We start from the raw sequence: 26130 nt of genomic DNA on the forward strand, positions 1-26130 counted from the left end.
AAGTACTCTAAACACTAATAAAAGGCTGCAAAATAAACATTTTAAAGAAATTTGGTAATAGTCCAGCAATAAATAGATCCATGCTGATATTCCCATACAAGCAATTTAGGTCACATTTTTAATGAAAAACAAACAAAAGCAAAGACTTGTTTAAACAGGTTACCTGTAAGCAGTCCAATGAAGTGCTGACAATTCGTGGAGACTTTGACTGGCAAGCCAATTCAAATGGGAGGAAATATTTATCTGCCTCAATGAAGTTTGGTTTTGGGGTAGTTTCACTGCCTTGGCTAGTTGGAGAAATTGAAAGAAAATCATATGATATCATTAACAGTCCAACTATTTTCATATTAACATCTCACACATCTGGAGGGTGTAAAAGAAAGGTAATTTCTATATTAAAATATTAAGGGATTGGAAATAATAATCTCCCTTTCACAGAATGCTAAATAGACACACCTAACTCCAGGCCAGATTTGTGTATTGTAGGCTTTACTATACACCTCTTCTAACAATAATCCTCCACAATCTGAAAATTAACTACCTTCCATACCTGCTAGGTAGTAGGTTTGTCAGCAGACATGTGAAATATTGAAGCCTATGGCCACAGTCTCCAATGTCCATGCTTGTGCAAAAAGACAGCATGCACACCACCTACATGCAGAGGCTCTCGCTAGCCCCTTGTAATAGAAGCTTTCAGATAAAATCACTTGAGCAACACAGCAATTGGTTTAACTCCACCCCAACAGCAAAACAATACAGTTTTTCAACTGATGAAACACTATGAGGAAAGTCATTCCTGTATGCATGGATTTCAGGACAGTAGTGTGATGGATGAAAAAGCAATATTCAATTGAATGGTGCTGTCAAACAGAACTAACACTTCCTTTGAAGTGTATTTCTTTTAGAATCAATGTAAAAAGTCTTTCAATTTGAAGTAATTTGTGATGCTATTTCTTCTGTTTAGGTTTAATGTAAAAGATTATTAGTTCAGATATTTAGCTCCAGGTTGAGTAAATCTCAGGAGAGAAAACATTCAGCCACTCATAAAATCCTCACTAAAAAACTACTGTCCATATTATATTTTTATAATATTGGAATACTTCAGCATATCACTCCATTGTCTAAAGGCCTTTTAAAAGATAAGAAGGGAAGAGTTAATAGATATATCTACATGTAAAAATAGAATAAAAGCATTTTCATATTTCCAGAGAAGTATATACAGTATAAAGGCAAAAAAGTCATACTTAGGAATGCAAAAACCTCCTTCCCTAGATTCAACATCACATTTTCTGATTAGTTCAGATTTTGATGGTGAAAAAATCTAAAGCAGAAAAAACCCCAATATAACAGAATCCCAGTGCCCAAAATGATCAAGCACAGCTTAGAAAACTAATGAAGAATAACAGAACAAAATTTCATTAAAATTTATTAGGATGCTCCATAAAATATATTTAATCTATGTTTGTACTAGGTACTGCATCTCATTAAGGAAACAGATGCAGAAAATACCATCATAAAACTATCTTTAAAAGCTGACGATGTTAAAGAGATAGCCAAACACCAAGAGATTATAGTTTATTTAATTAATCATGTCACCTACTATCTGTGTCTAAGCCAATTAAAAAATATTTAGCAAATAAATCTGCCAAAGACTATTATGAGAATAAACTAAGATCTTCTGATGACATATAATGGTCAAGTCAAAAACACTGAAAGAAAAATTCCAGTTGAAAAGAAAGGAAGTGGTAAAACATCTTTGAAAAGTCGTTACTTGTAGCTGAAATACAGTGACAGTTTTACTTAGCCCACTATAGCCACAAGAATTGCTTAAGCCTATACCTATTCTCTGTAATTCCCCATTTTTCCTAGAGGAACAACTCCAACTAAAGTGTCCTTACACTATTCAAAACCACTTTTTATATATATACTGCTCAGAAGCAAGATTGAAATGCATGCATGAAGAATAAAACATGCCACTGGTAGTGGAGCATCAGTCATGCAACTGTGATGCTTTATCTTTCATTGTGTTACCCTTTACAACTAGATGAAAACTGTCACTGTGTCTTTCCATGCAAGCTGCTAATCACATTTTGCACATTCAAAAAAGCTGTAGATAAACCTACGGGGTAGTTGCTTTGATCTTGGGCATACAGTCACCAGGAACACACCAGTTACTCACCTTTGCTTTTCTAGTTCTGCTTTTATTTCATCTGGAGGAAAAAAACACACAACAGATGGTTTATGTTGCAGGATTACACCATACAGATGGTAATAATTGACAAGAGCCAGTAAGTTTATCCATACATCCGAATGACACACACAACAGTATATGCATTATTCCCATCTCAAACATACAATTGATTTTATGTAACAGGCATTTTCCCCAGATGCTTTTAAATACTGTACATACTCATGTATAAGTCTAGAAATTTTAGTCAAAAAATTGACCCCAAAAACCTAGGTCGACTTATCCATGGGTCAATGTAAATACTATTTTTAACTCTTATTAAAAAGGAAACCATCCCCTGGTGAAAGGCAAGAGTACAATCTGTCTTGGAAGCACTGACCTCCCTCTACTCTCTCTTCCATCCAGCCTCTAATGTGAGCCAAAACAGTTATGCCTGCCATAATTTTGTAGGTTCTTTGGCACTGTTTTCCTTTGCTTCATCATTTAGGTCCTTTGTTGCATGAACCTAAGTTTTACCCTCGACTTATCCAAGGGGCATATCAAAATCCATAATTTTGCCCCCAAAACCTGCAGTTGACTTATACATGAGGTCGACTTATAGTCGAGTATATACGGTAACTATTTCACAAATAAACGAATCAGCAGCTAATTAATAATCATAATAGGTAGTTGAGGTGGGCTACTCTGATGTGCCAAATGTTTTTGCACTACAACTCTTATTACTGCTAACTACCATGGCGGATAGTTAGGAATTAGGGGAAATACAGATTACAAACACCTATAAGAACACAGCCGATACTTGAAGTTACTTCTCTCAATTGCTTTGCCTCCCTGGGCATTCAGCACAGCCATTAATATTTTACTATCTATAGATACTGCACAATTTAACAGCACTTTTAACTTTAAACTACTGTAAACAATAGCCTGCAACTGCTTGGAAATCTTCTGGAAGAGGAATGGGCAATTGCTGTCCTTTGAAAAACAAGAATACTTTGTTTACACAATGGATGCAGCAAACCTTGGTGAAGAAGTTCTGTGCATATGCAACTTTCACGTTTTGTTCAAAAACTGACAATAAAAATCATAGCCAAAGAGAAAGAACAGCCCTCCCTTGGCATGCAACAATCACCTATGAAAAACAGACAAATCAACAGCTGCCCAAGAAGTATACATCACAGCCTAAAAAACTGACTATCATTTCTTAGAAGTATGCCAGAAAAAGAAAAATAAGTACTTCTGCTTTTTCAAATACATGCTTTTATTAATAGCCACACACACTAAAAACTGATGATAAAGAAGTATAACAATGTAAACTACATATCCTAATCAAGGCATATATAACGCCAATTACTTCCGTGTTACAATATGCTATCCCGCATCTCACATTGCTTCTAAACTCCTCATAGCAAAACAAACAAGTAAATTAAACAATGCTGTTGTTGTGTGCCTCCAAGCCATTTTTTACTTATGCAGACTCTAAGGTGTATTTGCCATTGTTAGCCTCTAAGGCGGACAGAGTGTGACTTGCCCAAGAAAATCTTGAGCATCTTGCCATCACAACTAGGTTTAGATTAGCATTTGGAAGAAATACATTTTAATTATCAAAATAATGGTAGTGTCATTTAAAAATAGGACTAGTTTTCCTCATTCTTTTTTTCTTTTTTCTTCTTTTTTTGATAGAGTGTGTTGGTATATGTACGTGCCTTCAAATTGCCTGTTGACTTATGGTGACCCCATTAATGTAATCCATTTTTCTTAGGTAAGGAATATTTAGAGGCAGTTTTGCCTGTTCCTTGCTGGCATTCCTTGGTGGTCTCCTATCCAAGTACTAACCAGGCCTGGCCCTGCTTAGCTTCCAAAATCACACAGGATGTAGATGCTTTGGATTAGGTTATGTAGAGGTCAATATGCATTTAAAGAACTAATCTGCCTTCTTCCACAATCAGCCTTGCTCACCATGTGGCTTAGTTGCTAAAAGTTCTTAGCTAAAACAGCAGAAAATCTATGGGATTCAGAAACCATTTAAGACAGCTGAGTTCCATTTGGAATCACTAGGTTTAAATGGCTCAAGGACTGCATTGCATCTAAACTGAAAGTCATAACATTGTTCTACCAGGGTCTCTTTATGAGTTTCCCTTGTGAAACTTCCATACAGTCAGTGTTTTTACAGTGATCCGGCAACACTATTTTCTTTCTTTCTTTTTTCTAACATGGTAACAGATGCACATCTCAACCTGCTGGCTTTGTTAAAGTGCTTAAAAGTGACTTTGCTACTTCCTGTATATTATAAACAGATGGCCTCATACAGACAGGCCAAAATAAAGCTGCTTCAAGTCACTTTGGAGATATGCTGTTTAAATGACGCATGCATACTAAGTCTGGAAGCTGCTCCAAAGCTGCGCTCCAGTCCTTAGGACAGGAGCGTGGCTTTGGCGTGGCTTCCAGACTCTTAGTACGCATGCATAATTTAAACAGCATACCTCCAAAATTACTCAAAGCAGCTTTATTTTGGCCTGTCTGTATGGGGCCAGATAATAATAATTTCATTTCTGTACCTTTTAAAACAGTTTCAGCATCAAAAAGTGTATTCTGGGTGTTAAGCTACCAATGATTTGGCATTTAAACTTCTACATTTGAGCCATGCTGATGGCTGGAAAGTAGAGTTTTAAAAACTCATCCTGATCAGGCTGTTTGGCGAGGAATAACACATTCTGTTCAAGCAAAGCAAACTGATGATATTGACAGTTTGGTGAAAACAGTGTTTGTCAGAAAGGAAATTTTGCACAAGGCTAATTTTTCCCAGCGTTGGCTTCTTCAAGTGTCAACCATCTGTCGCAGAGGCACACATATCCTGGATTTTCCATTTGTAGATATGGAGGAATTAGTCATTTTGTCCATACAGTTCTAGATATGCACACAGGACTTACTTTTTTCCCCTTTTGTCCAGATAATTCTGCATGAAACTTATCTATTTGCCAGCAACTCCTCCATTTCATGTCAAGATTTTGTTCATGCAAAGTCAAGCTTTTATTTCTCCTTGGCCTCCCTCCATCACACCTTTTGTAATGTCTTGTCAGATGAGGAGATCTAGTGATCTTGAAAAATTGCCCATATTTTTGTGCGAATTGTTAGTCCTCATAAAAAATTACAGTTGGAGAATTTTTCTTATGGATCAGCACAATCTACTGGAAGGATAGTTAATAGCGCAGAAACTACACAATCTGTCAGACTTCATAAGAAACTTATTTCTAGAGCAGGGGTAGGCAACCTGCGGCCCGTGGGCCGCATCCGGCCCGCCAAGGCCTTCCAAGCGGCCCCCAAGCACTCCTGCCGCCGATTGCTGCCGATTTCCCCTGTTTTTTTGCCGCTCCGGCCGCCATTTTGTTTTTCAAAATGGCGGCCGAAATCACGCGAGACCTCAGGATGGCAAAGGTCACACGAGATTTCGCCGCCATTTTGAACAACAAAATGGTGGCGCCCATGTAGCAGGCCCGTTGCAGCCCCTAGAGCACTCCAACAGGGCTCCAGGGGCTGCAGTGGGCCTGCAGCAGGCTCCACCTCGCCCTCCTCCTCCCAAGAGCAGGGAAAGGAGGAGGAGGAGGCAGCAGAAGGAGGGCAAAGCCAGGGAGAAACGGAGCCAGAGCAGCAGCTGCAGCCACAGGTTGGTTCATTGGGGGAGGGGGTTAGGTGGGTGTTCTTTGCAAAATGCCCTCCCAGTAGTACCTTGTGGCTTTTCTTTGCTTGCTGCCTTTTATTTTGAATTGCATTTGAGTAATCTCCATGTCTGTAACTTTAATATTAATATTATTATTTAATTGCCCTGGTGTTCTTTGCAAAATGCCCTCCCAGTAGTACTTTGTGGCTTTTCTTTGCTTTGCTGCCTTTTATTTTGAATTGCATTTTAGTAGTTTCCATGCTTGTAACTGATTATTATTATTATTATTATTATTATTTTCACTTGCCCTTGGTGTTCTATGTGCAAAATCCCCTCTCAATGAGAAAGAGGAGGAGGAGTGTGACTTTCCAAAGTGCATTTCTGTGTATTTTTGGTGCATTTATTGCTGAAAGGTCTGCTGTAACAATGATAGCAGTGGAGGTGATGATGATGATGATGCTTCTGTGGAAGCTCCGCCCCTGTTATACGGCTCTGCCCTGGAGGCTGGAAGCCCCACCCCCAGCATGCGGCTCCGCCCCGGGGGTGGACGCTCCACCCCTGTTATGTGGCTCCACCCCTGGAGGGTGGATGCCCCACCCCCGGCATGCGGCTCCGCCCCCCGGAGGGTGGAAGCTCCACCCCCGGCTTCGGCCCCCCAGTTGTCTGAGGGACAGCAACCTGGCCCCCGGCTCAAAAAGGTTGCCTACCCCTGTTCTAGAGGAACAACCATGTTATTCTGTTGTAACTAGAATTACAAATAGAATTGTGGCACATTCAAAACTGATCTACTTATTATGGTACTAGAATCACAGAATCATAGAGCTGGAAGAGACCGCGAGGGCCATCCAGTCCAACCCCCTGCCATGCAGGAAATCCAGATCAAAGCATCCCCGACAGATGGCCATCCAGCCTCCGTTTGAAGACCTCCAAGGAGGAAGACTCCACTACACTCCGAGGAAGTGTGTTCCATTGTCAATCAGCCCTCACTGTCAGGAAGTTCCTCCTAATGTTGAGGTGGAATCTCTTTTCCTGCAGCTTGCATCCATTGCTCCAGGTCCTAGTCTCTGGAGCAGCAGAAAACAAGCTTGCTCCCTCCTCAATATGACATCCCTTCAAATATTTAAACAGGGCTGTAATATCACCTCTTAACCTTCTTTTCTCCAGGCTAAACATACCCAGCTCCCTAAGGCGTTCCTCATAGGGCATGGTTTCCAGATCCTTCACCATTTTAGTTGCCCTCCTTTGGACACGCTCTAGTTTCTCAATGTCCTTTTTGAATTGTGGCGCCCAGAACTGGACACAATATTCCAGGTGGGGCCTGACCAGAGCAGAATAGAGTGGCACTATTACTTCCCTTGATCAAGACACTATACTTCTATTGATGCAGCCTAAAATCACATTGGCCTTGTTAGCTGCTGCATCGCACTGTTGACTCATGTTCAACTTGTGGTCTACTTGGACTCCTAGATCCCTTTCACACGTAGTTTCATTCAGCCAGGTGCCCCCCATCCTATATCTGTGCATTTCATTTTTTCGCCCTAAGTGCAGTACCTTACATTTCTCCCTGTTGAAGTTAATTTTGTTAGCTGTGGCCCAGCTTTCTAGTCTATTCAGGTCATTTTGAATTTTGATCCTGTCCTCTGGAGTATTAGCTATTCCTCCTAATTTGGTATCATCTGCAAATTTGATAAGTGTTGCCCCAATTTTTTCCTCCAAGTCATTGATAAAGATGTTGAATAGCACTGGGTCCAGGACAGAGCCCTGTGGGACCCCACTGGTCACGTCTCTCAAGGATGAAAAGGTGCCATTGTTGAGCATCCTTTGGGTTCGGCCGGTCAACCATACAAATCCACGTAACAGTTGCCTTGTCTAGCCCACATTTTACAAGCTTGTTTGCAAGAATGTCATGGGGAACTTTGTCAAAGGCCTTACTGAAATCAAGATATATTATATCCACAGCATTCCCTTCATCTAACAAGGTGGTAACTTTATCAAAGAATGAGGTAAGATTTGTCTGGCATAACTTCTTTCTCTGAAACCCGTGTTGACTTTTTGTGATTATGGCATTGCTTTCTAGATGTTCACAGACTCTCTTTTTAATGATCTGCTCCAGAATCTTTCCTGGTATTGATGTCAGACTAACTGGACGATAATTGTTGGGATCCTCTTTTTTCCCCTTTTTGAAGATGGGGACAACGTTTGCCCTCCGCCAGTCTGCTGGGATCTCTCCTGTTTTGCAGGAGTTTTCAAAGATTATTGCCAATGGCTCCAATATTACATTTGCCAGTTCTTTTAATACCCTTGGATGGAGTTCATCTGATCCTGGAGACTTAAATTCATTTAGGTTAAACAGGTATTCCTCTACTATCTCTTTACTTATTTTGTGCTGAAATTCTCCTTTTCTGTCCTCTGCTCCATTATCCTCAGGTTGAGCACCCTTTGCCTTTTCTGAGAAGACTGAGGCAAAGAAAATGTTGAGTAATTCTGCCTTTTCTCTGTCTTCTGTTAGCATTTTGCCATCTTCTCCACGCAGTGGCCCTACCGTTTCCTTCTTCTTCCTTTTGCTGCAGATATATCCATGAAAGCCCTTTTTGTTGTTCTTAACCTCTCTAGCAAGCCTGAGTTTTCTTTTGGTTTTCTTCTGGCTGAAAAGCGGAATATAAATAATAATAATAATAATAATTACTATTATTATTCATGGACTGCAGTCAATCTCAGAAACCTGAAGTGTTATCCTATATTGCAGGTATATTTACATGAGGGCCATGGGTACTGTTTGTGGTTAGGGGAAAATGAAATACAGAGCAATTATATAGCCAAAATCACTTGAAGCTTACAGTGCTCATTCACAAAGATGGCACTATTCAACTAATTGATACTGTACATGTATCATAAATTAAAAACCACTTACTCCAATTTAAGCCACATCAAGAGGTTCAATTTTGATTCAATGGTCTCGCTCTTTTTTTGGAAACAGGCCTCTTATGATGTATGGAGTGAAATGTTTTAGGAGAGTGAAATGTGTTCCAGATGCATGATTTGCACTGCGAGTGAATACAGAAATAACATGTACATTTATAACAGGGCATTGGATACTTCCTTACACAAGTGTCTGGACAGTCTAATTAATAGCCGAGCCAGGAGTTATGGTGATATAATGTTCCGGAGAATTCCAGCCTTAACTTGTTGTTAGTTGCCCTCAAGTCAACCTCGACTCATGGCAACCCTGAGCAACATCTCCAAAACCCCCTATCCTCAACTGCTCTGCTCAGGTCCTGCAGATTCAGGCCCATGGCCTCCCTGATTAGAACTACCCATCTGGCATGCAGTCTTCCCCACTTTCTACTGCCTTCTACCTTTTCTAGCATCATTGTTTCTCCTAATAAATCTGAGGCGCGTTACAGACCACCAAAAAGCGGCGGCCTGCACCCGCCCCTTTCCCCGCCGGATCGAGGCCTCAGCGGCAAAAGGCCCCTTCCCTGAGGCCTGGAAAGGGGTGTCCTTGGGTCTTCAAGCCCAAGGACACCCCGTGGCGGCGGGGAGGAGAAAGGGGCCGCTTGGCCCCTTCTCCTCTGCGTCGCTGGGCACAGCCATCTAAAGGCTGCGCCCAGCGACGCAAGACAAGGAAGGAGCTCCGTTTCGGAGCTCCTTCCTGCTCCGATGAAAGGGCGCACTAAGTGCCCTCGCGTGGCACAATGGCATCACACCTGCGCTGCCTCGTTTGGAAGCGGCATGTTCGTGATGCCATCATGGCGGCCCCCATGTAGATGGGGCACCGCCATCTTGTACATCCTCAGGACGTATTAGGCTTGGGGGCGTTAAGAAGTGATGCCCCTTTTTAAACCTAGGACATCCTGAGGACGTCCCTTATGGCGGTTTGTAACGCGCCTTGCTGTCTCATTATGTGCCCAAAGTACAACAGTCTCAGTTTAGTAATCCTGGCTTCCAGGGAGAGTTCAGGCTTTATCCTGGAAACCATTTGTTTGTCTTCTTTATATTCTTAGCATTCTTTTCCAGGACCACATCTCAAATGCATTGATATTTGTTTCTGTCAGCTTTCTTCGCTGTCTAGCTCTCACATCTGTACATTTTGATCGGGAATACAAAGGTTTGTTCAGAGTTATATCTTTGCACTTTTAGTATCTTGTCCATTTCTTTGATAGCTGCTCTTCCCAATCCTAGTCTTCTGATTTCTTGACTGCAGTCTCTGGTCTGATCAATATATGATCCCAGGTATGGGAACTATTTGACTATTTCAGTTTTCTAGGATGAATTCTTATAGATCTTCATGGTCATTATTTGTGTTTTCTTAAAGTTCAGCATTAAGCCTATCTTAGCACTTTTCTCCTTGAACTTCTTCAGTAATTGTTCCAAGTCTTTGTTGTTTTCTGCTGCTAGTATTGAGTAATCTGCATATTTTAGGTTGTTAATGTTCTTTCCTCTGATCTTCACTCTTCCTTCATTTGAATCTAAGCCTGATCTGCTATATTTTCTGCATGCAGGTTGAATAAATGGGGTGATAGTATGTAGCCTTGCCTGATGCCTTTGCCCATTTGGAACCATTCCATTCTCCATATTCTGTCCTGATGGCCGCCTCTTGTCCTGAGTACAAGTTATGCATCAGGACAATCAAATATAGTGGCACTACTATTTCTTTGAGAGCATTCCATAGCTTTTTGTGAACCAGGCAGTCATTTTATTTATTTATTTATTTATTGTATATTTATATGCCGGTTTTCTTCCCTGAGGTACCCAAGGCGGCTCACAGATAAAACATAGTCATAGACAAAGTCATAGGCTTTGCTGGAATAAATAAAGCACATGCAGATTCCCCACCCCTGGAATTCTCTAGAGCGCTCCATTATACATCATATGTTTGCAGTGTGATCCTTAATGACTCTTCCTTTCCTGAAACCAGCTTTAATTTCAGGGATTTCTCACTCCATATATGATAGAAGTCTTTGCTGCAGAATTTTGAGCATGACTTTGCTTGCATGGGAAATCAGTGCAATGGTCCTACAGTTACTGCAATCGTTTGTGTCTCCTTTTTTTGTGGGTGGAAATGTATATTGATTGCTTCCAGTCTGTTGACCACTGCTTTGATTTCCATATACGTTGGCAAATTTTAGTTAGAACTAAACTTGATTCTGTCTCTGTGGATTGCAGCCATTCTATTGGTAAGTCATCTGTTCCTGGTTATTGTTTCTTCCTATATATCATCCACCCTTTCACATTTTTTTTGTATAACTCTTCTGTGTATTGCTTCTATCTTTTTAAAATTTTCATCACGGTAATGTAATATGTTCATCTTCTGATCATAGAGCATTCCCAACCTTGGTTCAATTTTTTCTTTGAATTCCCAAATCTTGTGGAAGAAGTCTCTTCTTATTCCTTTTTTTGTTGTTGGCTTCTCTTGGTTATCACCTTTAAAGCCCTACATGGCTTGGATCCGAGTTACTTGAGGGAACGCCTCTCCCTACACAATCCGCCCCGCACTCTTAGAACATCAGGGAAGAATTTGCTTGACTACCCAAAGCAAGACTAACATCAACTTCTTATAAGGCATTTACGGTTGCAGCCTCCAAATTGTGGAACAATCTACTGGAAGAGATCCATCTTATTACCACCTTGGAAGCTTTCAAGAGGGCACTTAAGATGGATCTCTTCCGGCAGGCCTACCCACCTGACCTATTATGATGACCCTGAAAGAACCCCACCCAACTATGACAAGATGGAAAATAGACGGCAAGCTAGCTTTTAGCAATAGTAGTGATACTTATTGACTGTTGTAATGTGTATGTTTTTATGCTGTGATCCCGCCTCGATCCGTAGGGAGAGGCAGGAAAAGAGAAATAAATTATTATTATTATTTCTTTGCATTGATTGTTGCAAAAATTCTTTTTCTCCTTGTACACTAATCACTCATTCATGATTCTGTTTCTGTCTCCCTTTACTTTTGCTTATCATCTTTCTTAACTGCTTGAAGTGTTGCATCAGTCATTCATGGTTTCTTCTTCTTTTTGACCACAGATACTGTCTTTCAACCTTAATACCCACTGCCAAATGCTGTAGATTTACAAGATGTTACTGATCACAGTCCGCAAACATTGTTTTTGGACTGTAATTAACACCAGACATAGCCAATGGTGAAGAATGTTTGGAAATGCAGTTTTACAATATCTGGAGGATCACCTGTTTCTACCTCATGATATTCAAAACTACCATGACTCTTTATACTGAGTTAGAGAAGCACAGAGTTGGAAGGAACTGTAACGACCATCTAGCAGCTCAACAACCTACCAATCAGAAATCCAGTGCTAAAGCATGCTTGAGAAGTGGCCAGTTAAGCTCTGCTTTACAACCTCCAAAGAAGGAACGTCCGTCACATTTTGAGGCAGTGTATTCTACTGTTAAACAGTTGTAACAGCCAGAAAGTTCTTCCTACTGTTTCGTTAAATTCTCTTTGCTTGTAATTTAAAATTGCTTCTGACCCTCCCCTCTGGAGCAGCACAAAATTAGTCTAGTCTCCAATATCCTTTTGGGGGGGCAAGATCCTACACTGCATAGTAGTCTCCCAGTTCAAGGGTGCCTTGGATGAGATGGATTATCTAAAACTATTTCAACTTGGTTTCAGATCTGGTTAAGAGACAGGAACAGCTTAGGCTGTCTTGTTGAATGACTTATACCAGGAACTAGACAGGAGAAAATGTGTACCAGTTAGCTCTGCTGGACCTTTTGATGGCTTTTGCTATCACTGACCATGGCATCCTTCTGAGCCAGCTTTCTAGGATGGGATTGGGAGGGGACTATTTTACCATGGTTTTGGTCCTTCTTGGAGGGATAAACACAAAGGTTAGTGCTGGGGAATTCCTGTTCAACTCCTTAGCGATTTGTCTGTGGTGTTGGGACAGGTGCTGTCCCTAATGCTATTTCACATATTGGGGCTCAGTGTCACTAGTATTCTGGTGAAACCCATCTCTCTTCTTTCCATTTAATTCCAAGGAAGCTGAGTACTAAGCCAGCACTTACTGTTGGTAACTCACTGGAAGAGGGCAAACAGACTGGAGCTTAATCAAAGTAAGATGGAGGTGCTCCTGGTCAGCTGAAAGGCAAACCAGGAAACAGACATTCAGCCTCATATGGCTGGATATGATTATTTTGTTGTTGTTGTGAGCCTTAAAGTCGTTTCCGTTTATGACGACTCTAACATTACCCTATAATGGGGTCGTCTGGGCATGTTTCTTCATTGGGGGGTTGCCATTACCTTCCTCTGAGGCTGAGAGCATGTGACTTGCCCAAGGTTTTCATGGCCAAGCAGGAAATTGAACTCTGGTTTCCAGAATTGTAGTCCAACACTCAAACCACTATGCCATGTTTCCACCTGAAATCTCAGCTTCACAGTTTGGGTGTACTCCTGGACTCCAGCTTGTGCTCCCAGGTTTTGCTGGTGGTCAAGAGTGCTTTTGCACAACTGAAACTAATGTTCTAGATGAGCCTTTTCCTGAAGATATCAGATCTAATTGTTGTGACACATGCCTTGATTGCATCACATTCTGATTAATGTAAAACCCTTTACATGCCTGAGTTTTATGATCTTTGGACAAAGCTTGCTCTCATTCTCACGACCACCACAGGACATTTGGTGAGGGCATCGGTGAGGGCCTCCTAGGTGGCTGATCTCAGGCTGAGAGGTTTCCTCCCATGGGAAGCTTGGTCAATCTTCCCTTTGCTCTCTTTTTTGCCAGCAGCTTAACAGCTTCCTATTTAGACAAGCCTTGGGTTATTAACTGGTTGTGACAGAAGGGTTTTTTAATGGGGCGCACTGCAGTTTTTTAGTTTTTCTTTTCTTATCGTGACTGTAAGGTAAACCTATCACAGCATTTTCTTGGCAAATTTCTTCAGAGGGTGAGTTGTCAATGCCATCCTCTGAGGCTGAGAAAGTGTGACTTACCAAAGGTCTTCCAATGGGTTTCCATGGCCAAGGGGAGATTTTGGACTCTGCTCTCCAGAGTTACTCAAATCACTACACCACTCATTCAGTTTTATTTTCTATTAATAAGCCATGGATATTCTAAAGAATGATCAGCATGAATATATAGAAATGTGTTATGGAAGGTACAATTGAGCATTTGTAAGCATATTGCAATGTGTAACTTAAAAAAAAAAGCCACAACAAGACTTCACTAAGCTTTCTCCCAAAATCTTACAATTTACCTTCTGTCCACAGAACTGCAGGTAAGATCAATTGCAGTCTTACCTACAAGTAATTCCTTAACCCATAATCAGGAGTCATTTGCCACAAAACAGAAAAATAGCATTGTGGGGGCACTATCTGGGTCAAACAATTTTGTATACAGCATAAGCAGTCCAAACAGGAATTTCAAGATTAAAGAACAACCATTTCAGGGAATGTCTAATGCTAAACAGTTATTTGTTTGAAAAATGATAGCAATTTCAGTGGAAACCTGTATTCTGATACCATACCAATATTCTTTAACTGTAACATATTTCAGCTCCAGAAGCTTTTAACTTTTTAGGTTATATGTCTTACAGTAAGTCATGTGAAAAATGGCACCCAGTGTATGTAAATAAATTCTGCTTTGTACATTTAAAAGGCATTTTTATATCTTAAGGGTCCAGTGCCCACACACTCCAGTTTTCAAAGGAAAAAATAATGTCTAAGACACCACACAGCTCTCCCATACCAGAAAAGTCTACATTTTGGAATGGAACAAAGTACAGATTTTTTTTATACATGGATTCAAGCATCCACGACTTGGAAATATTTTTAAAAAGTATAAATTTCAAATATCCAACCTTGATTTTTCCATTTTATACAAGGGGCACCATTTTGCTATGCCACTGTAATTAATGGGACTTGAGCATACAAGGATTTTGTTATTTACAGGGGTTCCTGGAACCAAACCCCAGCGGATAACAAGGGTCCACTGTACACGAGTTCAAGGCTTGAGCTTTAAGGCAACACACATATCAAATGTATTATGTTACATGGGAAAAATCTGAGGAGAAGTGTCTTCATTACCAGTGAGAATTATTTATTGAAAATGAGTCCTCAATCCTGTCCTGCTACCTATGTTAGACATCCACCTGAGATTAGCATATTTCTCACTGTAAACCAAAGGTATCATTAACATATCAATGTATTATGCTGTATTTACAAAAAGGTCTTATATACAACATTACTAATAATCTGAAGACAGAAAAAAACCCCAGATTTCTGCCTTTTGACATGTATACACCCTACACAATTATGCTAGTCTATTAGCACTTTAACTGTCATGGCTCTACAGAATCCTGGATTCATAGCTTCATGAGAGATTTATCCTCTGCTAGAAATCTCTACTCCACTCACCTGAACTACAGCATTAGAGCTCTCCAACGGACAATGCCCTTCCCAAACTACAGACACCAGGATTCCAAAGGACAGAACTATGGCAGTTAAAGTGAAATTAAACTGCTGTAATTGTGACATGTGGTAACTCACTTAGGGCCTGGACAGATGGGCGGCATTCAGCTGCCCCTTTAATGGCTGGATTGGTGCTGCAGCAACTGCATGCTAGGGCACTGATCCAGCCCCTAGGAAGCACAAAAAGGAGCTGGAAAAAACGGCTCCTTTTTGCGCCCTCTAAAGGGCGTCATAACCATGGCGGTGTAGCTTCCTGATGACCTTTTGGCGCTGCATTGTCTAGATGCAGTGCCAAGGCTGCGGCATGATGCCACATGCTGTCTAGAAAGGCTCACGGCATTGTGATGGGGCGGAGTTATGGCATCCAGTGTGTGGACGCTGCACCGTGCCTCCGCCTACAGGCTGGCACAAAGTGCCAGTCTGTAATGCCCCAAAGTCACACTGTTGCCAGTAAATAACTCAGAGAGAAGCTATGCAAGATAATTTGTTCAGTTCTCAACCATCTGAGTTACGTCCCAAGGGGACATCATACTCTGGTTGTAATCCATCCTATCTTGGAAAGTTCAGAATTTGTCCTTCCAACAAACTGCAGTCACTGGAACTATGTTAAGCCCATTAAGTTAAGTCCTTGAATAGGTATTTAATTTCTCACATGAAAGTGACAGGATGCCATTGCTTCTTCTAAGAAAACTGACACAGACTCATTGATAATACATGAACCTTATTGTCAAAAGGAGATATCCTAGGGTGCATCTGCACTGGAGAAATAATGCGTTTGATAACACTTTAACTGTCATGGTTCAATCCGACAGAACCTTGGGGTTTTGTGAGGCATCAGCACTCTTCAGCAAAGAAGGCTAAAGACCTTGATAAGACAACAAATCCCAGTGATTCCATAGGATGGAGCTACAGCACTTAAAGTGGTGTCAAACTGTATTATTTCTACAATGTAGATGCACCCCTAGTCTTCACTAATAGGGATTCTTAGAAAATGTGTCACATGCAGAGGTAAAGATATGTATTGCATCTTCAGGGGTCCTTGCAAAAACAGCCTTTCCTTCCTTTTCCCTCCTGCTAGCTAAAGAGATGAACTTAAAAAAACAATTACTGCTAATAATATGATAAAGCCCTTGCAGCATGTTACTCAAGGTAAACAACAGGGAGCAAAAATTAAAAAGGCACAGTTATGTGTGGGTACAGCAAAGTATTAACATAACAATGCACAAAAATGAGGTTAATATGACCATCTTAATCTCATTTTTGTGCATTGTTCTGTGTAATATTTTGTTGTCCCCATACAGTTTTCAGAAACTATGCATTAGGGAAGAAAGATCTGGCTCAAGCATGAGAAAGAAAATGAGGTTGTTCGAAGTAGAAAGAACACCACAGAGGAAACATGGCTTAAACAAAACTTAAATTCTACAAACTCTTAAGAAGTGTTCATCAAAAATTATCTAGCACATTTATTTTCTAATTTACACATCAACAAAATCAAATAACTGTTCGTACCAACTAATATATTTCTTCAAACACCCACCTCGCTGGTTTCCAGAAAACACAAACAACTGCCCTACAGCATATACAAAAAAACTTCTCCCAGTTAAGTTTCTTTCACAAAGCCAGTTTTGGCACCACTCCAACCCATTCAGAATTGATTCCATGCTATATTTTATTCAGTAGATCTGTAACAAATGCTTGTCAAAGTGACAGTTCTCTATATCCATCTGTCTCCTAACTACAACTATCAGCCAATTCCACAAACCATGCAATGATCTCCTGAAATAAATGTATTACATGAGCAAGATGTGAGATATCTCAGAGCTTGCACTACTGACAAATGGTTATTCAAGTAGAAACTCCATTAGTTCCTTTTATTTTCTTAAATACTTTCATAATATACACCTTTGTTTCTGTGGTGTAGAGCTTAAGCTTCTTTTAACACCTTAGAAGGTTCTATGAACCACCATCTGAACCATTACACTGCCTGCAATAACTCTTGCTGTGCCAATATTTCATATCTAATTTTTTTTACCAAGACAATTTCAATCTAACCACAGGAAGAAATCAGCTCAGGGCAGGCCACAATTCTGCTCCCTTAGACAAGAATACAATCACATATTAATACAGAGTTTTGGCAATTTGTTTGTAAATTATGTCCCCGATTGTTGCATTCCAATCTATGTACTGTCTTGGTGGTCTTCAATTTGTACATAAGAAGCTACCCATCAGGAATGTACAAAAAAAACAATAGAAATGCACTGCAGTCTGGTAGATACATGCCACCATTATATAAAAACCATTGTCCCTTTTTCCTCCCCATCCCCAATAATACTCCAAGACTTTTCCAATAAAGCATGGAAGCACACATTCTTTCATTCTTCCTTAGTCACAGAAAACAGAATGTGTAAGTCAAACATGTATATCAGAGTTCAAGAAATATATGTACAAGTATAGAGCCAACAGTATCTATACTTCAGTTAAAAAATCATATGGCATCTGTTTTGTTTTTTGTAAATTGTGGTAAGTCATGAAAGAGCAGCACATTTAAAAAAAAAAAACCTAAACATGTCCATTCTGTCATATGGTAAAGTAGAGTAGTAATAGCTAAAGGCATCAAACGTACACATACTTGCTTAAAGTTCTGTATAAATGAACTCTGCAGGACTTGCTTTCAGTAGATAACCTTAGAACTGCACTGCAAAGCACATTATCACTAATAAAACTCAGCAGGCAGACTACTTTGATAAACATTTTTTTTCATTCACAAAATAATAATTCACCATAAGATTCCTATATCTATTTCGATATACCAATTTATTTGGTGTATCTATTAGGATTCATGACAATTATCCTCATATGGGGGACTTCAACTCAAATATATTTGTTTCTAGCTCAAGTAGCACAACGATAACGTACCAGCATGCATACCTACTCAGAAACAAGCCCCAGTGTATTTAGTGAGCCTAATTCATATGAAAAGGTATACAAGATCACAGGCTTAATATCTCAAGACAAAGTTAAAATCTATCCACAAAGTACATTTTATATGGTATAAACTGTCCCTAAAGTATTTTCCAAAAGAAAATGAAATAAGTCTCAATGTCCTATTTATTTAAAACGTGGATTTAATATACTTTAAATGAGAGTTTGCCAGACTATGTTTTATATTTGGACTTGTTACACAAGCTAGAAGTTTTTAAAAAAGCAAAGAACCAATTAAATATACAGACTCTGATGGCAGTTTAATGGGATGTTTTTTAACTTTTAAAATGTCACATTCAATAAATAGAAATATTCCTAGGGTTACTATGCCCTACAAAAAAATGACATATTCAGTAATACAGTATTTATTCAGTAAAGCTGAGAATATCCAAACAACGCCAAGTATCCTGATTTTTTGTAACAGAAAACTGTTTCACCTGCAAACAGACCACCTATTTTTATCATAAGTTAAAACATTTGATTCTTGCTCCAAGAAACCCACAGCAATTAGTACTGCATGCCACCATCAGATAAGCAAAGTGAACTTTGTCCATTTTTCCTGAACCAAAGGAATGAAAGCTTCCCTTTACAACCAATCTGAACCGAGGAATTCATTACCACACTTCCTGCCGGAAGATCAGGAGTGCAGTCACCTGTTCCCAAGCAGGGGAGGATCCAACGTGGCAGAATAATCTATGGTGCAATACCTGATGACAAGTCACATCACCAACTACACTCATTTGTGCATGTTGTCACTCAGCAATTGGTGATGCTGAGAATACTTTTTGAGGGGGAGATTTCAAGGGAACTTGATAGAGGTGCCATAGAGAGGCTGCATCAGCCTAGAGCAGTGGTTCTCAAACTTTGGTCCCCCAGCTGTTTTGGACTTCAGATCCCAGAATCCCCAAGCCAGCTTGGTTAACAATGGGGAATTCTGGGAGCAGATGTGAAAAACATCTGGAAGACCAAAGTATGGAAATCACTGGCCTAGAAGTGGGAGGGTGAGTGAACAAACACAGAGAGCACACAGACTGTACAGGTTTAAGATCGTACTTCACAGAACACCTCTAATACAAGAGGAAGGAAGGAAGAAGACAGATCCTAAGGTGTAATTACGACTGCAAGATGGGAATGAATCCAGATGTGTTATCAAAATGGGTAGATTCAACTGTATTCCTTAACAACATATTCAGGGATTGGCCATACAGCAAAGTAAAATAACATCCAAAATCCACACATCATACACGGAGTGTGTGTGTGTGTGTGTGTGAGATGAATGGTATTTTTGCACTAAGGAAATAGGAGGCAGGACCTAGGGTTTTAATACAATTTAACCTGTGAACACGGGTCCAAAACACATTGCAGAAATAATCCAGTTTGAGACTGCTTTAACTGCTCTGACTTAGTCCTAGGGGATCTGGGAAATATAATTTATTGTGGCACCAGAGCTCTCTGACAGAGAAGGCTAAATGTCTCACGAAACTACAGTTCCCAGGATTCCCTAGCATTGAGCCAGGACAGTTAAAGTGGTCTCAAATTGGATTATTTCTGCAGTGTGGTTTGGACAATGCTTCCTCCAAACTCTCACATTCTGTGCATTTTGTTGGCCCCATAAAGGTATCACCGTTTAAGTAAAATCAAAGGCTTTTATGGACAACATCCAGAAGTTTTTTGTGGGCTTTTTGGGCTATGTGGCTACTCTTCCAGAACATGGCCACATACCCTGAAAAACCCACCCAAAACTATATCACTGTCTATGTTTTGTGGATTTTGGGTGTTACTGTACTTTGGATCCCCTGATCTTTAGGCTCATTGTGTTTTAGAGGCCTCTCTTAAGTTTTGTTGCTGTGTGCCTTCCAGCCGTTTCCGACTTACAGTGACCCTAAAGCAAACCTTTCATGGGGTTCTTTTGGTAAATTTCTTCAGAAGGCCTTTGCCATTGCTTCCTCTGAGGCATTGTGCACATTTACTAAGGAAAGGTGTAGGAGAAAAGTGGCATGTCGGTAAGAGCTAGTTTTCATTGTGAAATTGTCAAAGAGGCATTTCTGAGTTTCACAATACAGTAGGCGGTTGCAGGGGTTTGTTTCCACCGTAGATGCTCAAGTCCCATTAAATATGACAGCATAGTGAAATGGTGACCCTTATACAAAATGGCAAAAACAAGGTTTGCTTGGGGAATTTATATTACTTTTTATTGTATTACATTATTTTGCAATACTTTCAGGCTGCGGAAGGTGGTTGAATCCATGGATGAAAACGAACAGTGGATACAGAGGGCCCACTGTCAATATCCAAGTCTCGCTCATCTGGCCAGAGATGGAGCTTCAATATCCCAAGAACTACAGGTCCAAAACACACTGCAGAAATAATCCAGTTTCAGAGCGCTTTAACTGCCCTGGCTCAGTGCTAGGGAATCCTGGGAATTGTAGTTTATGGTGGCACCAGTGTTCCTCAGGGTCCTACTAAGGTCCATTGACAACTGACCTCACAGGAATATCCTCCAAGTAGTAAACCTTTGGGCTGGGAACGAAGATGTCCAAGGTCTTCAGCCTTAACACAGACATGCGGCTGCGTCCACACTGCAGAAATAATCTGGTTTCATAACGCTTTAATACCATCCTAAAATCCACAAATCGTACACAGAGTGTGTGTGTGTGTGTGTATGAGACGAAAGATATTTTTGCACTAAGGAAATATGAGGTTTTAATGCAATTTAGCCTGTGAACACTCTTCCTCCAAACTCTCATGTTTTGTGCATTTTGGTTGGATGCCCATAAAGGTATTGCTGTTTGTTTGGTGGATTCCGGATGTTGCTGCACAGTCCTTTGGATCCCCTGACCTTGTGTTTTGTTTGTTTGAAAGGTGCAGGAAGGCAGCTAGGCCACAACAAACGGGACGGACTAAAAGCAATGGCAATACTTGCCCCCAGGGAAACCCTACTTGCCCATACATTCTCTATGGGCAAGTGTTCCCTGATGACTCTCTATGGACTAGAAACTACAGCGCCCAGAATGCCACAGCAGGGAGCCGCGGCCCTTGAAGCGCTATGAAACCGGATTATGTCTGCAGTGCGGATGCAGCCGTCTGAGAGGCTGGGAGGTGGTCGGTCGGCCCATGGGTGCTGGGCTGGGCCTGGGTCCCCTCCCTCCCTTCCTGACTCACCCAGCGCCACCTGGCAGGCTCTCCTGAGCTGCCCGTGCGGGGGCCGCTTCGCCTCCTTCTCGGAGAGGATCTTCTCCAGGGCCCGGGAGACGAACATACTCTTGGTGCGGGTGTCCTCCTCGCGGGAGGCCGGCGGCTGCATGGTCTCCGCTTCCCCTCCCCGCCTCAAGGGCTCCGGCCGCACCTGGGCTCTTCCCGCAGCCGGAAGAAACGCGGCTCCCTCAGGAAAGGAGGGGGCGCTGCTGCTGCTGCTGGCGGCGATGGACAGCGACACGGCGCCGCCATCTTGGAACCGTCACGTGATCCCCCTCCCTCCCTCCCTCCCTCTCTGCTGCGGCCACCAACGGCTTTCCCTCGCGCTCGCCCTCGCCCTGTCAGCGCCAGTGACGTCGGAGGAGAGGGCGGTGCCAGTGACGTACCATGGAGGGGCGGGGCTTGCGCTGGGCTCCTGAGGGAAAGGGGAATGGTAATTGGTAAAAGCCAATAGGCCGCCCTTGGATGAGTCTACACTGTTAGAATTAACGCGGTTTCGTACCGCTTTAACTGCCACGACCGTTAAATCACTGGGATTTGTGGTTTATGTGAAGTAGAGTAACAACCCCACAAGCCACAAAACACAGTTCCCTGCTGAAATAATAATCCACTTTTGAGGCCGCTTTAACCGCCCTGGCTCAGTGCTAGGGAATCATGGGAATTGTAGTTTATTGTGGCACCAGAGCTCTCTCTGACAGAGAAGTCTCGACCTCTCGCAAAACTACAGTTCCCAGAATTCCCTAGCACTGAGCCAAGGCAGTTAAAGCGGTCTCAAACTGGATTATTTCTGCAGTGTGTTTTGGACCAATGTTTTTATTATTAATATTATTATTATTATTAGCTTTGTACAGCGCTGTACAGAATAATCAGGTGACTTGAAATACATAAAAACCTGCAGGAGGCCTACCTCCCAGAAACGATAATTACAAATTAATACAACATACTCAAAAATCATGAATTAAAATGAAACATAAATTAAAATCATCTCTTTAAATTGCAATAACATACACACAAAGTAAATGCGTTTACATACACAGTACATGGTCTGATGGGGATTAAGTGAAAACTTGGTAAAATGTGATGTCTTTATTTTTAAAAAAAAATTAAATATTTTATTTTGAAATAAATAAATATTGAAATTTGAATTTAAAAAACCCCCAGAGGACAACAAGGGCCCACTGTACAATAACATCCAAAACCCACACAAGAGTGATACCTTTATTGGCCCAACCAAAATGCACATTATACATGTGGCAAGCTCCACTGACTTCTTCATCAGGGAAAAGGTGTTTAAAAGCATACAGGAGAAAGAAAGTAAAATGATGATGATGATGATGATGATGATGATGATGATAATGATAAAATTTTATTTGTATACCGCTATTCCTAGGTAGATCATAGTGGTTCACAACATACAAAAATATTACAATAAAATAAACAACATATATCCCCAGTAACATCCAACAATCTTCCCACACCAATTAAAACTCCAGAATACAACCTAAAACATTACAACATAAAACCATTAAAAACCCCAATACAAACAATAGCTGGATTGAACAAATGTGCATCAAGGGAAGGAAGATGGTATAATTAAGGAACATGGGGGAAAACATGATGATGATGATGATGATGATAGCCATAGCCCTGCATTTGGTCAAGATGTGATTGTTGTCCTCAATTCAGAGGGTATGGAGGGGTATTCATTCCTCCTTCTGGTCATGTAGCTGGGAGATTCTTAAATGTTTTTACCCTTCTCTGTCAGAGAGCTGTGGAGCTCTTTACCACAAACTATGGCCTGATTCCCACTATCTTTTAAACTGGATAGCAAATTGGTTTGAACTGGTTCAAATTAACTGGTTCAAATGAACCAAATTGCTGAAGCGATTCAGGGAGGAGGGCCATGCGCTAGACCCATTTAACACACGTCCTTTTGACGTTGATTTTTTCTGCGTCTTTTTTGATAAATTGATTCGGCGCAAGTGCAAACCAGATGCAGATCAGAATAGAATTAAATTTGTCCTTTGACCGGCTGGAGCGGGTCCATTTTGAATCATTTCGTTCATGGATGTGAACCACAAGTGGGTTATTTTACAGGGGAAAAATGCGATCGGGGCAAATGTAGTGTGAACCACGCTCTGCTGTCGAATCAATCCATCGATTCGGATCACAAACCGATTTATTTGTAAGTGGGAATGAGGCCTACAAATCCTATGATCTCATTACAGTTGAAGTGGTGTTGAATTGCTTTATTTGTGAAGCGTGGCAGCAGCCCTTGAGTTCCTAGCCAAAAAAAAAAAAAAAGGGTATATGGGAGAGCTTGGAAATTAAAATGCCCACATATATTATTAAGAGCTTGGAAATTTTACTCTTTGGAATTACAACTCCCAGAATCCATGTAGTCCCAAATGTAACTTTTTCCAAGCTGTGATTGTAATTTATTTATTTAAAACATTTTTACACCACCCTTTGATTTAACATTCCCAGAGGACTTCGCCATTGTTACTATGCACCATGAAATGACAGAGAGCTAAAAACCATCACAGAGGAAAGAAGCAAAATACTGACCATCGGAATTTCAAGATAAAAAGGAATATTTGCTGAAGATGAGTAGCATGGAAAAGTTGGTAGAGGTTGAAAAATATGGTGATTTGGAATCAGAGCCTGGCTTACTTAAGGGAGTGAACGAAAGAAACATTGCAACCATGTGGGTTTCAAAATAGTATATGATTAAACATATAAACCTTTGAATTCAACTCTTTGGGGTAATTTAGTTTAAATTTTTTATGCCAAACTGTTTGAAGTTAAGAAGAATTATGACTGACAGGAAGGAGGGCAGTGATAGTAAATTACCACCTAATAATTTGGTATAGCCTGGACAAATCAGAACGAACCTTTTTTCTGCTCCTATAAGGATTATCCAGTGAAATTGTAGAGGTACTTTTACACACACTACACAAATATATAGCACAATGATGCCACTTTAATTGCCATGGGACCATCATAAAGTATTTTGGGATTTGCAGTTTATAGAAACAGTAGCCATGAACCTAGGGTTGCCATAAGTGAGGACCTCCAAACCGGGACAAATGTAGGACACATTTTTATAAAAATGGAGGACGCGCAAAAAATTGAGTTTTTTTTTTAAAAATGTTAATATAAATGCATGTTTTTAGGCATGATCAAAATGGAGGACATTTTGGCATTATTCTTAGACAGATGGCAGAAATGGACTTGCCCTCGGGTTCAACTGTACTTCTCAGAAGTGTGTACTTGGGCAAGGGACTGTGGTTTTTCTTCACTGCGCATGAGTTTGTAAAAATCACAGCAAGTTACACGTGCCTCAGAGGCTTGTTGATATCATCATCATCATCATCATCATCATCATCATCATCATCATCATCACCATCACTATAATTGGCCAAGAAAGGCAGACTTGTTAGCATTCAAAGCACCATAAATACACAAAAAATGCACTTGCATATATTTAATAATAAAAATAATGAAAAAATAAATAAAAAACATGGTGTATATATTTGATAATAAAAATTAATGTAATAAAATAAAAAACAAGCAATAATAAAAATTAATAAAATAAAACAAAAACAAGCAATAATAAAAATTAATAAAATAAAACAAAAACAAGCAATAATAAAAATTAATGAAATAAAATAAAACAAGCAATAATAAAAATTAATGAAATAAAATAAAAGCAAGCAATAATAAAAAATTAATAAAATAAAATAAAAGCAAGCAATAATAAAAATTAATAAAATAAAATAAAACAAGCAATAATAAAAATTAATAAAATAAAAAATAAAAAGCAATAATAAAATTTAATAAAATAAAATAAAAAATAATAAAATAAAAAATAAAAAGCAATAATAAAAATTAATAAAATAAAATAAAAACAAGCAATAATAAAAATTAATAAAATAAAATAAAAACAAGCAATAATAAAAATTAATAAAATAAAATAAAAACAAGCAATAATAAAAATTAATAAAATAAAAAATAAAAAGCAATAATAAAAATTAATAAAATAAAAAATAAAAAGCAATAATAAAAATTAAAAAAATAAATAAAATAAGTATTTTATATTTTAAAAAATAATTTAAACCCCCCAAAATACCAAGGCAGACCTAATGGCCACTGACTCAGCTTTCCTCTTCCTCCTCCTCCTCCTTCTTTGGCCCAATTCTGCCCTGGCCTTCAGGCACCCTTCCTCCGGCTCCTTCCTCCTCCTCCTCTCCCCCCTCCTCCTCCTTAGGATGGCTGGCGTGGGAGGAAGGGAAGCGGGGCAGGCACGCAGGCACGCAGGCGCACGCGCTGCCACTGGCCCCTACTGAGGCCTGGGCAGCGCGCAAGCCCTCCCAGTGGGGGCACGGTGGCAGCGGTGCTTCTGCCGCCGGCCTGCCGAGGAAGAGGAGGAAGGTGGAGCCGGAGGAGGAGGAGGAGGTGGGTCGGCGCCACAGCAGCCGCATTAGCAGCAGCGGCAATGGCCGGAGCGGACCCCCCAAACCGGGAACAAGGCACGGGTGGGGGCCCAAACCGGACCGTGACCGGGAGGGGCCCCCCGAAACCGTGAATGGCATGGGGGCCACCGGGTTATGGCAAGCCTACATGAACCCCACTGGGTGACCTTGGGCAAATAAAATGCTCTCAGCCGCAGGGGAAGGCAAT

At 40.5% G+C, this 26130-nt stretch overlaps 1 protein-coding gene across 1 annotated transcript in view; it reads right to left on the reverse strand.

Moving 5' to 3' along the window:
* Positions 1-21717, reverse strand: part of ARFGEF2 (ADP ribosylation factor guanine nucleotide exchange factor 2) — a 93534-nt gene extending 71817 nt beyond the window's left edge. Inside the window, exons 1-3 of the mRNA XM_042462506.1 lie at positions 21415-21717; positions 2180-2210; positions 164-287 (exon numbers count right to left, since the gene is read on the reverse strand). Of these exons, the coding sequence (XP_042318440.1) occupies positions 164-287; positions 2180-2210; positions 21415-21556 (297 nt within the window). The 5' untranslated portion in view covers positions 21557-21717. The remainder of the gene's footprint in view (positions 1-163; positions 288-2179; positions 2211-21414) is intronic.
* Between the last annotated feature and the right edge of the window lie 4413 nt (positions 21718-26130).

This window comes from Sceloporus undulatus, chromosome 4 (assembly GCF_019175285.1).
Source record: "Sceloporus undulatus isolate JIND9_A2432 ecotype Alabama chromosome 4, SceUnd_v1.1, whole genome shotgun sequence".
In the NCBI taxonomy this organism is placed as follows: domain Eukaryota; kingdom Metazoa; phylum Chordata; class Lepidosauria; order Squamata; family Phrynosomatidae; genus Sceloporus; species Sceloporus undulatus.